This window comes from Bombyx mandarina, chromosome 13 (assembly GCF_030267445.1).
Source record: "Bombyx mandarina strain Sakado chromosome 13, ASM3026744v2".
NCBI lineage: Eukaryota > Metazoa > Arthropoda > Insecta > Lepidoptera > Bombycidae > Bombyx > Bombyx mandarina.
In genome coordinates this window covers 9,079,270-9,096,363 of record NC_143220.1, presented here as the reverse complement: position 1 = coordinate 9,096,363, position 17,094 = coordinate 9,079,270, and the positions used below count along the sequence as shown (strand labels likewise).

Here is a 17,094-nt window from a genome sequence, read left to right as displayed (position 1 = left end):
ACGTTCCTGAAATAATGGAAACCCTTTCCAATCCCGACGAAACACTATACCGTGAAAAACAACTGTACTCCTTCGAAGAGGTCCCTTTCAGCAACAAAGTAACATACCTCATGTTCGTCAAAGTACACCACTTCGACGATTGTTCCTATCCCGAAATATTTCAAACTCTCAAAACGACTAGAAATCATTTAATAACACTGAATCCTCCTATAACTGAAATTGCTATCCCAGACTTCAAAAACCCTTTCGAGTCACACTCATTCGCCAAGATCTACAATATCCTAGTATATATATTCCACAACACGAACATAATCGTTAACATATATCATAACAGCATCATATATCCCTCGCTTAGTGAAATTAAGAAAATACTAAAAGAAAACCACGATATTCCTATAGCTGGCCATTTAGGCGGTAACCGAATGTTAAGCAGAATAAAAGAAAAATACTATTGGAAGGGAATAAAATCCGATGTCGAAAACTATGTCAAAAATTGTACCCTATGTCAAGAAAACAAAGCCCTTAGGAGGTGCAATCGAGCACCGATGCAGATCACTACTACTTCCACTAGCCCTTTTCAAAGAGTCTCACTCGATATCGTCGGACCCTTACCCGAATCAGGAACAGCGAAACTCAAATATGTCATGACACTCCAAGACGACCTTACTAAATATTCAGCAGCTTACCCATTGCGTAGTGTATCAGCTGAAGAAACTACAGACTGTTTGATCCACTTCATATCCCTTTTCGGAATACCTAATACTATCTTCACCGACCAAGGCACTAACTTCACTTCAGACCTTTTCAAAAGCACTTGTTCCTTCCTGAAAATAAAAAACCTTTGGTCAACGCCATAACATCCCCAATCCCAAGGAGCTTTAGAGAGAAGCCATTCCACACTCAAAGAGTACCTAAAATCATTTGTGAACGACAATCAAGATGACTGGCCCCGATATGTTTACACAGCAATGCTAAGCTATAATACGGCCATTCACTCTACTACCAACTTCTCCCCATACGAATTATTATTCGGCCACAAGGCATTTATTCCTGACTCCATTTACAAACAAGACCTTACTACTTACCCTGACTACGTCAGAATGCTCCAACATCGTCTCAAACAATCTTGGGCCAAAGCAGCCGAAAACATCGACAAATCCAAAGACAGATCAAAATCCTACTATGATAACAAAACTCGTCCTATAAAATATAAGGTTGGAGACTTCGTTTATCTAAAAAACCATTTAAGACTTCGAAAAGCCCTCTCGCCAATATGGAAAGGCCCATATAAAGTGATTCAAGTTCACAACAACAACAATGTCACTCTATTAATAAACAGAAGACATGTGAGGCACCATTTTGACGAAATAAAACTGGCAAGTGCCACTCCTAGCAATTAGTTCAAAAAAAAAAAAAAAAAATTATAATTTACATTATTTTAATATTTAAATTACCCATGTTTACTATATTCTAAAATCAACTATATTAGTCGTAAGCTATATCTACTCAATTTTAATTAATTTAGTTAACTAGTTACATTTTTATCATCTCTTATTAACCCGTACGACTTTTACTATGTCATACTATTTCCTACTAATCCCTTAATTAATTAAGCACCGCTGCGCCGTTACTAAAACATAAATTAATCTCTAAATCTATAAACACAAATCGTCCATTTCCAGAGCATCAAGTTGCACAACTCCGCAAATCGTTACTCAGATCTCTTCCAGTCCAGGTATATATTTCCATCACGTCGGAAAAACAAAACTAGCAAATGGTCACTTAAATGTACTAATTCCTGTAGACATATCCCGAATTAAACCCTATGTCGAAAACATATTTCAAACACTTGAAACAGTAAAAACCCTCTGCAGAGAAATCAGACAAACTGACAATTCAGAATGCCAAAGTATGATCCACCCCTTACAAACTCGTTACTTAGACCTTTTGAAAGAATATTCTTTTATATCACATCTAATGAATAATAGAGCAAAGCGCGCTTGGATAAGCGGCATCGGCATAGCAATGAAATCAATTTTCGGCACCCTGGACGAAGATGATGCTTTGAAATATGAAAACGCCATAAATGATATCCAAAACGAACAAAAGAGGCTAGCTTCATTAACTAAGGAACAAATTCTTGTAACCAAATCAACTATACAAACATTCAATGAAACTTTCAATGTCATAAAAGAAAATGAAGGAAAACTCAACGTGGCTATCGAAAAGCTTTCCACTCAATTGAGAAACTTATCGCGAACATCTAGTAATATATTAATCAGTTCCCAATTCAATATCGTATTTAGCAATCTAGAAACTGCCCTCTTATGTTTGTCCTTCCAATTGGAAGATATTACAAATTCCCTTCTTTTTAGTAAATTAAATATTATACACCCATCTATTCTAACGCCGTACCAATTACACCAAGAACTTGTCGAGAATCACCGACACTTACCTAGCGACTTAGAATTAGCCACGAGTCTCGATTTAAAACACATACATACTTTAATGAAAATTTCTAATGTTATAAGTTATTTCTTTAATGATAAGATCATGTTCGTTTTACAAATTTCGTTGGTAGAACCCCAAGAATTCAATGTATACCTCTGTATCCCATTAACTGTACCTCATAACGCTACAAACATAAACTCCTTCAGCACCGTAATTCCGAATGAGAAGTACCTAGTTATAAGTAAGGACAAAACCCGATATAGTAATTTAAGATCCCTAAGCCAATGTAAATCAATCAATTATGTATACTACATTTGCAACATTGTAAAAATTCTCTCTACAAACGCCAATCCATCCTGTGAAAGCGAATTAGTTTCTAAAGCCATTACCACCTTGCCAACTCTATGTAAAACTAAATTTATCCACGGAATCATAGATGTATGGGAACCACTCAACAACAATAAATGGATATTTGTTCAATCCAAACCAAGTAAACTGTCAATCGATTGTAAGAACCTAGAGATAAGAGACTATATTATATCAGGCACGGGAATCGTAACTATCCCGATAACATGTAAAGGTTTCTGTAAAGATACCCGACTATTTCCCAATTCTAATGTCCTTAATATAAGTCATCCTACTATTAAGTTAGATTTTAACATATTAAACGATTCATGTTGTAACTTTGCTAAATTCAAAGAAGCCGAGAATAACGTGCCCCACATTAAACTAAACCAACTTGACCTTAACTTACTTAACCATCTATTAGAAAACAATTCAAATTTAATTCCAGAACTAGATAAAATAATTGAACACCCTAATCATTTTACAAAATATGGCGCACATTATTCCTCCTTTGTGTTATTTCTAATTCTAATCATAATTATTGTATCTTTATGTAAACTGTATCGCTATTATAAAATAAATAAGCCCAACGACGCTCACGATCGCACAGAGATCCCAATGATCATCGTAAACAATCCAGAACAACCCATTCCTAACCCAGGAGCACTAAATACTCCGTCACCCAAGACTCGCCGTAACCTCTAGAACCACAGCATCCTCGCCTTCTCTTCATCAACCCCTATAATAATGGCATCCCCTACCAAATCTACTAAACCCTCTTCCAGATCCACTGCATCATTTCCAAATCAATAAACTTAGAGGATCAAGCCCCTAAGTTTATTTTCCCATGGGGGGAGGTGTTATAACCCTAGTATGAACACTATTTGGCTGTACAATCAGCATTCCCGAGTTCTCCTGTTCCGTCCGCCCCGCAAATGGACAGTCTTGTACAATCTTTCGACCCGAGCGGTCAAGTCTGATTCCATCTCTCGACCCGAGCGGTCAAGTCTTCTCCTATCCTCCTAAATCAGTGCGCGTGACTGTCGTCGGACCTCCATAACTTCGTATTTCATTTTTTAAAATCTACGTAGCGAATCCCGCTATAACAGAACGTTTAAAATTGAATGCATTTCGCAAATTGAACCCGAATACTTTTCATTACTAACAGGAATGTCGGTAGCGCCTTCATGTGTGTATTTCATAATACGTCTTATCAGCAGTATCTACGTAAGCCCACCGCCAGCTTAATTTATATTACACCATATCATATCGTTATCAACGTGTGCACTAAGAGCTGTCATTGTCAAAATTATGAGATTTAGTTTAATAATACGTGAAGCAAAAACTTTGTATCCCTTTTTACGAAAATTGCGCGGACGGAGGAGTATGAAATTTTCCACACGTATAGAGAATATAGAGAAGAAGCGCACAATGCTAATATTTTTTTTTAATAATGCATAAAATATACATTAAATCAATAAAGAAAACATTACACATACTACATACCATGTATTTGACGCACACACTCATGCATACTATTTATTGTCAAACTTTTGTTCTTGACGTCTGTTGTCAAATTGAGAATAGATTAAATATTGTTTGTCTTTATTAAAAAAAAATTATAGTGTAGCCTTGGCGAAATTTGTAATTATAGAAGTTATAAATTACAATCATAATAGTGTACAAACTTACAATTCCAATTAATTATAGTCGAATTTCGACTACTGCGAGACCTCTAGTTTAGTTTAATTCCTCTCTTACCTCGTCTACAAATAAATAATCTACCCAAATTAAAGTTCATGAGTCTCAAAAGTCATCTAAAATAACTACTCGTGGCTTAAAGATGCAAGTTCAAAGGTCGGCTTGCTTAAAGAAAGCCCGACGTATAAAATATAGCGCTTGTAATCCGAAACTAGCTCGTTATCGGCCCGGTGATTGATGTTTCTGGAATGCTTAGAGGTTTTACGATACAGATTCGAGTGTCTTTAGCAATGATAAACTTTTATTGGGGCTTTATAGAGCTTTAGCTCGAATGAATGATTGATGAACATCACGCATGAATTAACTCTGCAGCTCACCTTGTGCATGAAGTCGAAGTTGCGATAGCCTCTGAACAATTATCTTTTAAATCGTTTTTAAAAATTGGCATGCATTGCTACTCCATTGCAAACATTTTTATTGCTTAAACGGGTGAACTTTTACAGCCCAGCTGATATTAAGTGGTTATCGGAGTCATAAACTACGTAAATATCGTCATCTACCTTGAGACGTGAGGCGGAGTAGTGTTAATCATTTGTACCAAACCCGTCATGTCGCTAATTGTAATTTTTGGAGATTTTATTTTTATTACCCAATAAAGATCGTCATCCCCTGGGTTCAGACTGCGCAGGACTACTCATTGTGGTAAACCTTGGTGTAGGCCTATGTTTAGCCGTAGACACCTGTAGGCTAATGACAATGACGATGACACGATCGTCCTGATGATTCCTTCACCGTAGAAGTCGATCGTGATCATTTGTTAAATACTTATTTCATTAGGAAAATTGGTACTTGCCTGCGGGATTCGAACACCAGCACAGTGAAATCTCTCGATACGAATGCGCTAGACATTATATCCTTTGGGTCGATAATACCTTTAATATTATAGTTTCAAATCACCTAAAAATCAAAATCTCGTTTGCTTCACAAAAAATCTTCCCGTTGAAGTTGAATTGTGTCGAGGTGCTCCTAAGTCCTTTGCAGAAGTTTTTTAATTATCACTACAATTATATGATTTCTACTTTTCCATTCCCGTACAAAATGAACTTTGAATTATTTCTTGTATTTTTCAAAGATATATTCTTAGTAATATATCATAGGAATTTACCATTAATTTCAACATAGATTTTTCAGTTACTAGAAAAATAGTATAATTATTGTGTCGACTTATCAAATTAACTACATAGATTTACTTGAAAGCCACGGTGAGCTGGTGGTATTTCACAAACTTTGTGCTTTTTAACGACTGATCCACTCTTCAAGCTTGTGTGATATTTCTCGGCAGAAATAAGTAGGATTGTGATTGCGGGCTTACAGTGCGATCTAAAACTACTCCTGGCCATATCTATAATAATAATACTGCTACGCCGCTAATAGTAACGCCATCTATCGCCGAATAGCCGAAACGAATATAAGAGGATCTCATAACATCTAGAACACTCGAGAAGTACAATGCCATCTATTGTCAGATAGCGGAGAGACACGTCGAAAATACTCAACTTGTTTGGAATGTTCTCGATAATTCTAGGGATGTCGTATCGACTATAAAAGCGTTGCCGAGATAGCACGAAGCAGTTAGTAATCGGAACCACTCCAAGCAAAACAGCGAACGGATCACCCGAAGCGAAGCGGAAGAAGTTATTATGTAGTCGTCGTGGCCTAATGGATAAGACGTCTGGTGCATAAGTGTTGAGGCGATGCATCGATGTTCGAATCTCAGGCGGGTACCAATTTTTCTAAGGAAATACATACTCAAAAATTGTTCACGATTGACTTCCACGGTGAAGGAATAACATCGTGTAATAAAAATCAAACCCGCAAAATTATAATTTGCGTAATTAATGGTGGTAGGGACTCTTGTGAGTCCGCGCGGGTAGATACCACCGCCCTGCCTATTTCTGCCGTGAAGCAGTAATGCGTTTCGGTCTGAAGGGCAGGGCAGCCGTTGTGACTATACGGAGACCTTAGAACTTATATCTCAAGGTGGGTGGCGCATTAACGTTGTAGATGTCTATGGGCTCTGGTAACCACTTAACACCAGGTGGGCTGTGAGTTCGTCCAACCATCTAAGCAATAAAAAAAATAAAAAAATAAAAAGTAAAACAAACCAGTATTGAACCAAGTCCAAAACTATGTAAGTTTTGTTTTGCTCAAGTAAGGAAGTACTTTATGTGTTCTTTGTTACAAAAATGTTATGTATAATAAACCGATCGATTTTCCTTTTTGGGAACCACAAGAACGGTTTTAAGAATATCAATGGTCGGTTGAGTTTCAGTCGAAAATATCCGGAATAGATCGCTAGTCAGTACAGAAACGGAATATAAAGCGAAGAGTTTCTGATGTTGGCTTCTCGCTTTGATTCCGTGCTGCGTTTATAGGCAATTCGGTATGAGTAAGTTTAGTGACGAAGTAGAAAATTTTCAATGGAAATTTAGTAAAATAATCTTTCAAAGTTTTCCTGTAGTGATGATATTCATTATTTATGAATCTGTTAAAACAAATATTATATATTTTTGAAATATTTTTTGTTTGTTTTTAGCTTGTAAAGGAATTAATTACCTTGTCTTATGAAGGTAAACTAAATAAAATGCAACTTATTCTAGTATTGATAAATTATTATTCATTTAAATTTGTGTGTTTGGTATGAAAAGAATCACTATTATGTACATGTACAACTAAAGATTCAGATGTTATTGCTAGTGATGAGTATTATTTAATAAACGCTCTACTTTTACAACAATGACAATGTTTGTTGGAATCTCTTTGTGTTTTGTACCGTAGATTCTAGGAAGAGCGATCTGAGGATTTTTTGGGTAGATTAACAATAAAACTGATAACTGACCTGGTATAGAATGGTAACTGGAATCTATAAACATCACGACATGAATGGCACCATCCAACTCCGGACGCAATACTTACATTAAGCACTACCACAAGTAAATCCCAGTTTGCAATCGAAGTATGTTGGTATAGATCTCAGATAAGGGTTTTGCCCATTTTCTGACCCTCTGTGACTGGACAATCACGTGGCTGTTGGCTTCTTCTTCTTGTAAATCTTCTTGATTAAGTCCTATTCTAGAACAGTATCTAGTTTTATGGGGTTTTAAATTAAAACTAGACTACTTACGTTAGCTTCGAAACAGCATCTGAAAATAAGTTGATTCAGGCGTGAACAGATGATAAAGAAATTTTTGCTCCATAAAGAAAAATAAATCACTATAAAAAATAAGGGCTTTTTAATGCATAGCTCTTTTTTCAATCATACATTTCTACAACCAGCGTTTATCCAGTTATCTCAATGTGGAATTACATCTGAACTCCCCTGAAGTCGAGGCCAGTTTTCAATATGAATGAATAAAAATACACCACCGAGTCAGCCAGTGATCTTCTATCTAGATACTAATATAAAGAGGAAAGATTTGTTTGTTTGTTTGTATTGAATAGGTTCCCAAACTACTGAACCAATTTGAAAAATTATTTCACTGTTTAGAAGCTACACTATACCCGAGTGACATAGGCTATAATTTTTTTTGAAAAAAATTAGTGATTCTTACTAAAATTCCAATTAAAATTAAAACCAAAGGTATTAAAAAATTACCTAAAATATTCTTTACATCGCGTGTCCTGCGAAAACTATTGATGATAGAATCAAATAAGGCACTACGACTTTGTAGAACACATTATTATTTACAAAAAGTGTCGCAACTGCGTATGTCTAACTACTATAGTTATGCCGCAATAAGTGTTCTTTTATTTAAAAAAATAATACAACGTTAAATATCGTTGAAATTTTGTTAAAGCCTCGACTGGAGCCGGAGCGGGCCGCTAGTAAGTAATAATTTAAACTTTATGAAATAACGAGAATTAATTGAATGCAACTGAAGTATCGATGTGAACGCAGCACGAGATGCACCGCAGCGTTTACATACTATTTCCGCTGTTTTTCCGCATTCTCGGTGTTGAAAATTACGTTTTGTCTGTTCCATTTCAGAGTTCACTGTTGGAATGACGCAATTTCCCCTGAGACGTAAAAAATAGTCCGAATTGTTATCATACCGAACCATTTCTTTGAGTCAGAGCATGCCACCACTTATGTTAATGATAATATATTTTTAATGCTAAATGCCTAGAAATTCAACCTTTAACATGAGCTAAAGAGGAAAACTTTGTAAGCTAAGATCAATTACACTGGTTCTGTTAATAACAGCTCTTTGAATAGTTGAATAGTCAGATCACATAAGCTTCTTGCAAAGGGGCTATAAAATAGTCAAAAAATATATTGGAGCCTATCGATTATGTTTGTACCTGAAAAATCGATTTCATTTATAGAGCCCGGTACGAAAATCGATTTGGTGCTAAAATCAAACTTTTCCTATTAATAAACATAGTACGTATATGCTTTCAGTATTATGAGATAAGCTTTTATGTTCTTCTTAAATGTGAATATAAAATAATATATTCACTTTATATACTTAAATGTATATAGCATATTCACACTTAAACGTAAACTCCGGTCATGCGTTGGAGCTAACAAGCACACTTGGGTGGGGCAGCCGTTGTAACTATACTTGAGACCTTAGAACTGATATCTCAAGGTGGGTGGCGCATTTACGTCGTATATGTCTATGGGCTCCAGTAACCACGTAACTCCAGGTGGGCTGTGAGCTCGTCCACCCATCTAAACGAAAAAAAAGATGTGTGGTGTCGTGGACACCGGATAAGAACGAAGTTCCTTATTATAAAAATATTAATTTTAATTTCTATTCGAGGTATAAAGAAAATAATTATTCGGGTATACATTTTTTATTATGATTTTTAATGATAAAAAAAACAACTTAACAAAGTTATCAACTTTATTTTATTCACAATTATTTATAAAAAATATATAATAATAATATACAAAGAAACAGCTATTAAATGAATAATAATAATTGAGCCTAATTATGTTCTATCATAGAAATAATAATAGCCGTTATCACGTAGACTATATATTAGACACTGTATAGCCATCATACTAAGACTATACATAAATAATAAAAATCTTACGTTACGGACGTTTTTTCCCGGTTAGGGTACCCCTCCGCATCATCCCATAAGGAACTTCGTTAAAAAAAAAAACTTGTTTGTTTAAATATAAAGCCTATTTAAGTTATCGAAGTTACGGTCCATATCGTATTGAAAGGCTACCGATGACTTTACAGTCCCTTATGATGGATGAAGTTGAAGATCCAAATAACAATGGAACAACAGTCCACTTTACAATCCGAAGTGCATGTTTTCTTTGCGGGAAAACTGTACTAAGTGCATCGAGCAATGCGGCTGACAGCACGCCCCGCGACCAATTAAATCCCACAAATAAATTACGTTCTCTATACAAATTTAATAGCATTAGCAACAATTCGTGGAGCACTCCACCCGGCAACGTCACTCGACTGCACTATTTCATTCGCGGACGACCATTAACGTTACACGCAGAATTCTGCAATATTATCGGGAATTTTTATATCAATTTGGTTCAGTTAACGAATGGATTTCAACATGTCTGCGCACGGAGCGAAACTCGAATACGATAATAAATACGGGGTGCATTGCATGCATCTTAATTATTATATAGGTTGTGATTTAATTTGGTATTTATTATTTTCATTGGCATTAATTGTAAAGTTATGAATACTTTAGATTGCGCTACTCACCTTGAGATACAAGTTCTATGGTTTCAGTATAGTTATAACAGCTGCCCCACCCCCCAAGAAATAGGGGGGTGGTGGTACCTACCCGTGCGGACTCACAAAAGGTATTACCACTAGTAAGCATAGTTATAGCATTGTAGCAATAGCAATTATTATATAGCAATAACACCTTAGTCGTCCATGACCATGGAAAATGTAAAGTATTCTTAACATCGGAAATGGTAAACTCGATATTAATCCGTAATGGTAGTTTTAATTTTAAACAATATTGTGTTGACCATTTAAGAGAATGCGGTTACTAGTAGCTTTTCATTGTTTTATAGTTGGATGTGTATTTTTTTTTCTACGGCATTTCGAAGCAGAAACAATGAATACTTCGCGCTATGAATGAACAGATAGAATGGACTGTGGATGATGCCCCATCCCATAGACACAGCTCACTGAGCTACTCGCCGGATCTTCTCAGTGGGTCGCGTTTCAGATCCGGCAGTAGATTCTGCGAAGCACTGCTCTTGCTAGGGCCAGTGTTAGCAACACTTCCGGTTTGATCCTGGTGAGCCCACCTACTCGCCCGGTTACGCTGACATAGCCTCTCAAGGCTATTAGATTAGGCAGAAAAAAAGATGCCCAATCAGTAAATCACTTCCGTCAGCTGTCCGTATATTTCTTATCCTATCCTCTTGCATTCTAATCTAACTTGTCTGATATTTTTCCTTTCGTTGCCATAATCTAACAAATTCGAAATTCGAGAAAATGGTCTGCCCGATTTTTCGTGAACACTCTCGTGCAAGACTCGACAAGGATGAAGTCGAAACGCGACGATGAACTCGCGAAATTCTTCATCAAACCGAATTAACTAGTACGGAATGCGGAAACACGTAACATTAACAAGTTAAACTAAAATTACTTAACCGGTAGATTAGAAGCGAGGAGCAATCAAACTTGCCTAAAGTTATTATTTAATGTCGAACAAACTATTGCGGTGGTAATTGATTTTCGATTAACTCTTGTTGGGATGGTTCGATGGTGCGCGCGGCTTGTGAACGCTAAGTTACCGGTTCGAAACTTAGAATTAATATTATTAACTTATTAATATGTCTTCTAGTGTGCAATGTAAATAAAAATAAAAGGATATAGTGGATCAAAGCTCTTTTTAAAAGTATTTCTTGTTATTAATGTTATTTAAATAATTATTATTTTAATGTTGTCATAGATTTTTTTATGAATACTTTGGATGTTAGAAAGGCGTCTAAGTTTAAATGATTGGATTACTAAGTAGGATGGAACGGTGCCTGGTGCACGGGGCAAGATAACTGTTTTATTTGTCCTTGTAACTAGACGAGCATACGGTCCTATTCTGCATGGGGTCAAATGGAAGTTGTCGTCATTTGGGAGCCTGCTTTGTAAAGCAAAAGTTAAAAAAAAAGTAGGAAAAAGTAAAACTTTGTCCAGGCGTAGAGTATTACTACTTTAAAAACGATAGATTTGACAAAAATCACTGATCTATGTAGCAAGAAGGAATCGAGTGTTCTGGTTTAAAAGACAAAATATCTGTTAATCTTATTTTTCTTGTTTCTTTTCATTCTGATGTCTTAAGGCCGACCATGGTACTTACAATGTGCTCTCCATAGTTTTAGTACACGAGTGCACGATAATTGCCTCATTATTTAATTATCCTTTTTTTTCCGTCCTAAATCGAATACATGAGCCAGGGCTTGGTGTTGTGAAGTAAATCATTTAAAATAATAATGTATTCCTAGTTCAAGATTGTTCTTATCTAAATCATTAGGCGAGGGAAGTGTAAAAAATTGAATAGATTTAAGGGAGTAATTGAGATGAGACGACAAATAATTCTTCGTTCGTACGAGGCCGGTACAATCAGTAGAATGTCTATGATATCCGGGTATTTACGGAACAAACAGCCGTCTATCGCCTCTCGGTTAACTCCACTCAAATATTTGCCGTCAATACGCTGTATAAAGACAGAGCCGTCCTCTGGGAAATAAAAAAATAATATAAAAAAAATCATCCGCGATTAATAGCCCATAAGTAGCTTTTTATTCTGTGTTATATGTACCCGAAACACATAGGAAATACGAATAAATCTAGAACACGAATACTAAATACGCTTACAAAGTGAAATCGTCGATGTCTGTAGCTGCTTAAGCTGCTTTCAGACTACGCTAGACTATAGCGCCATATAGTATAGCAGCGTATATAGTATGCCATATAGTATAGCCAATAATATATAGTACAGTACAGTGTGTCCATAACAATGTACGGTGCACGATATTGTTGTGCTATGAGCTATATATTATATGCTATTATATTATAGCGCAGTCTGAAAGCGGCTTATAGATTCGATGCCCAGTGTACTGTTATAAAGTTATGTAAATTTTACTAAGGAAATTCGCTCTTAACACATTTTCGCGAATGATATAATAAATTTTGAATAAAATATAATTTTAAGGTTTATTAATAAAATAATTAAACTGGTTAAAATTTTATAATTAAATAATGTGACGCCACATCTAATCATGTGACGAACTGAACGTTTGACAGTAAGTAAGGCAGATAAAGACACATATAGTTAAATCTCCTCTTTTGTCGCATTTACTCCAATCGGACTCCCTTAAAATTACATTAACAATTAGATTCTTGTCATTTTCTCATATTAATTTCTTAAGATACTCTGACTCTGTTATCACATTATTATTTGTACATCATAAACCCAACCCCCACTTCCGGCCTCGACTGGAATCCGACCCTGTCCATTGTAACATAAACAATGATACATTCTGTTTCAATACTCACAACGGATCCCATTTTGGAAAACAAACCAAAAAAATGTTATCAAACAAACAAAATATAATATACTACATCTCGTTTTGTTTTCAGTTAAACAAGATTCTATTTGCAGTTTTCGTGTACACAGTGATCAGAGTCGAAAGTGAAGAGTAAAGGATACGGGTCTGTTTTGTAAGGTATGTTTTTATCAAACGTCTGTAGCGACTAAGGTTCCGGCGACTGCCTTTTAAATTATTATTTTTATAAACATCTAAGCTTGAATGGCTCCTTCCACCTTAGAACATGTTGTAAAATATATCGACTATCCCACTCATTAAACCGAAATGCGAGATAACTTCGCGGCATAAATACTTCTGCGAGTAGTAGCCACTCAGCCGGTCACCGTCCTCGTCGAACCCGTCGTTTGCGACGAAGGGTTCCGCGAGTAAATTAACTCAATTAGACCAAGCCCACTGAGCTTCTCGCCGGATCTTCTCAGTGGGACGCGTTTCCGATCCGTGGTAGATTCTGTGAAGCACTGCTTTTGCTAGGGTCAGTGCTAGCATCACTCCGGTTTGAGCCCCGTGAGCTCACTTACTAGTTAAGGTTACGCTGAAATAGCCTCTCAAGGCTATTAGCTTAGGTAGGGGAAAAAAAGCCACTCATTTGGGATTACTACATGCCCTACCGCCAGTAAAAGCCGATTGGCGATCAATGTACGCCAGTATAATACTCGGAGGACGTTTTTGACCATTCTCTGGTGAATCTCTTAGTCACCTTTTACGACAACCACGGGAGTCAAGTTGAGATGATGTCATTCTAGGCAACACGGACAAATTACTACCCATTCGTGCGGATTCTTATAGTTTAACGCTGGTGCACCAAATACTAATGTGAGCATTTAAGACGCCTAAATAAATATAATAAAGAGTTAAAACCAAAATAATGGTATTGATATGAAATATTAGGTTTTAAACCATCACTACATAAATTGTTATTTCTTCTATTCGAAATTCTTAAGTCAGTCTCAGGTATCCAGTTATAAAATACCAGTCAGAGCTAGCAACAGTTGTTAGTTGTTCGCGCTTCAAACAAAAGACTGAAGCAAAGAAAAATCTTTTATGACCGTCCTTATTCTGTTTAATATTTAATAGTTAATTTTTAGAGTCAAACAGTGGTATTAGATAATTCTTTTTCAAATCATCCAAACATAAATTAACATGATCCTATTACGCCTTCCTACTTGCAGCTGAGAAAGAATTTTGATTTATTCATGCTAACTTATCTATTATAAATCGAATAGACATTGAGTTAACCAAATCTTATATAGTTTTTTGTCACTGCAAATTATATTCAAATATACAGCCCTGCAAATTTGTATGCCTTGTCTTCTTTTTCTCATTTGAAATCATTTGTACCTTTCAAAATAGTTTTTGTTCATTAGTTTCATTAAGTTCATCAGTTTTTGTGATACTTTAATAAATAAAAATACAAATTCCAAATACCCAACGCTAGGTTTCCCCCCTATACTCTGGATACCCGAAACGCACATCAAAGATAAGAAAAATTAAATCCAAGTCCCGAATATCAAACACCTTTTGCAAAGAATAATAAACCTGACCGGGTTCCATAAGTAGTCAAGATCTCTTGCCGCTAGGCCAAAGAAGGTCAACCTGATTCACACGTTTTCTCTCACTGTCACAGAATAAGCCTTTCGCTGAGTATTTGATAGAAAGTGTAATAGGTACACTTAGGCGCTTCAGCGCTGACGTGACGCAATGGTTTATTTTTGCATCCAGCGCAGGCTAATGGAAACGCTATTCTATCTCAAATTGCTTCCATTTGTTCTATTTTAAAAGTATTTAGTTCTTATTTCAATTTTGCTCTTTGAAAAGAACAGGATCATATAGATAACTAGTAAATATTTTAAACACGATTAATTCATGATTATTAAGTCTGTGGACATTCAAAGGAAGTACTTTATTTATTAGCTAAGATAAAACAAAATAATCACGATCAATCTGATGTAACGTGATTTTCTGAGCTCTACAGATAAAACTCGTCAAAGAATTCGATTTGACCCTTGGCCAGTAGTATTAGCCCTTGAGACCGCTCAATCGTCCTGGTGAAAATGCTACAAGGAAAATTTAGGTGCCCACGCCGACACGTGACGTGGAACTTTCAATTTCATTAGTAGAGAAATAATATACAACACGTTAGATACACAATATTAGAATACAATACTCAAGTTTTGAAGATATGCTATCGCCATATTTTCATATAAGAACTAAGGTGTTCCATATCGAAAACGTTGATTAAAAACAGGACTTCATAAAAAATTTAAAATTAATACTAATACTTTTGATTGGGAAAATCAAAAGTTTATCAATAGCCTAAAACCACAAAATGACCTCTCCTGAATACGAATTAAATACGTTTAAATATATGAGTAATATATGAGTAACAGTTTAGGTTATCTGAAAATTGAATTAAACATTTCAAACATCCGTTAGTTGGAACAGTCGTTGAGTTGCACAGAAACAGTCGAAATTACTTGTTTTATTTCAGTGTATGTGCTCTAACTTGTGTACATTTTAATATCGTTGAATATTTTAGTAAAGGATATTTTGAGATAAGGCTACATTTGCACTGCACGGCATTTGTTGTTAATGTTTTCCGACGTGGCAGCTATTCCGGGCTCACACAGACGTTTTGATACCACAGGGATTAATTAAAATTCTAACTGTCTCCGCTAAGCAAAAATTTTTTTTTTATTGCTTAATGAGTGGACGAGCTCACAGCCCACCTGGTATTAAGTGGTTGATGGAGCCCATGGACATCTACAACGTAAATGCGCCACCCACCTTGAGATATAAGTTCTAAGGTCTCAGTATAGTTACAACGGCTGCCCCACCCTTCAAACCGAAACGCATTATTGCTGATTCACGGCAGAAATAGGCAGGGTGGTTGTACCTACCCGCGTGGACTCACAAGAGGTCCTACCACCAGTAAAATTAAATGTCTTTAGTATTGACGGGTATACAATTAGCCGTATAAAGTAAAGGTGTGGTTTGGCAGATAGCTTCACACCACCTTTCTGCTGATAAACGAAGCCTTGAGATAAGAAGTTGATACCAATAGTCAAATAGTCAATGAAGTTTTTTTTTAATTGCACCTGATGGCAAATATTCATTGGCAATACCAGAAGCATGGTCAAACCGTGCCATCGGTTGCATGTACTATAGAATAAAGCCGTGGTTCTGTATAGTATGGATGTGTTTTCCTCCGCTGGCGGGCGATGCAATAGTAAAAACAAGATGAAGGGGTCATCTCGAACAATTTCTCAGAGCACTCCTTATGAAATATACGCAATAAAATACACAGAAAACTGAAGTCCCTTAGTAGACCCAGAAGTCCTATGTAAGTATTGAACATAAGCAGAAGGTAACTGTTAATGAATTGGAATGTCCATCTCATATCTCAAACCAGTCGGTACAGGTACACACTGTGCTCTTGTAATCACTTAAAATATATTTGAATGCACAAAACAAAATTTCAAATGAAATAAAAACCGATGAATCTCCTGCAATAAACATTCATTACATTGATAACATTAACAATCCTATTTGCGTTCAACGAATCAAACTTGCGGCCAGTAATTAAGCCCCGACAAACACTAAACTCAATTATGATTTAGATCCGAAATCACTGAATTGCCAATAGCATTACCTGTGCTTAAATCATAGGATTCGAACAATTATTGAATTCAATCAGAATATAATTTTTGGCTTAGTCAACTAGTTATAGTATTGTAAAAGGAAATTGGCTAGATGGCGCGATCCTTAGAGAACTGACGTTCGATCATCAGTAATTGAGTGACACTGAAAAAAGAAAATCAGAGAGAAACAAATCCAAGGATAAGTTTAAGTGCACTTACTTCTTTTGATGGACAAGCAATTAGAGTCGTGACAGAGATAAAGAGAGACAGAGATACAGAGTTAAAACATCAGCTCAACTCAATGAAAAGCTGCTGCCAAAATTTCCTTTATTGTGGTCCCCATCC

General features: G+C 36.0%; 1 protein-coding gene across 1 annotated transcript; it reads left to right on the top strand.

Moving 5' to 3' along the window:
- The first annotated feature begins 2,508 nt into the window (after positions 1-2,508).
- Positions 2,509-3,678, top strand: LOC149501631 (uncharacterized). The gene has a single exon (XM_089732438.1). It carries the CDS (start codon positions 2,509-2,511, stop codon positions 3,499-3,501), a length of 993 nt encoding a protein of 330 aa, XP_089588564.1. The 3' UTR covers positions 3,502-3,678.
- Positions 3,679-17,094: the final 13,416 nt, after the last annotated feature.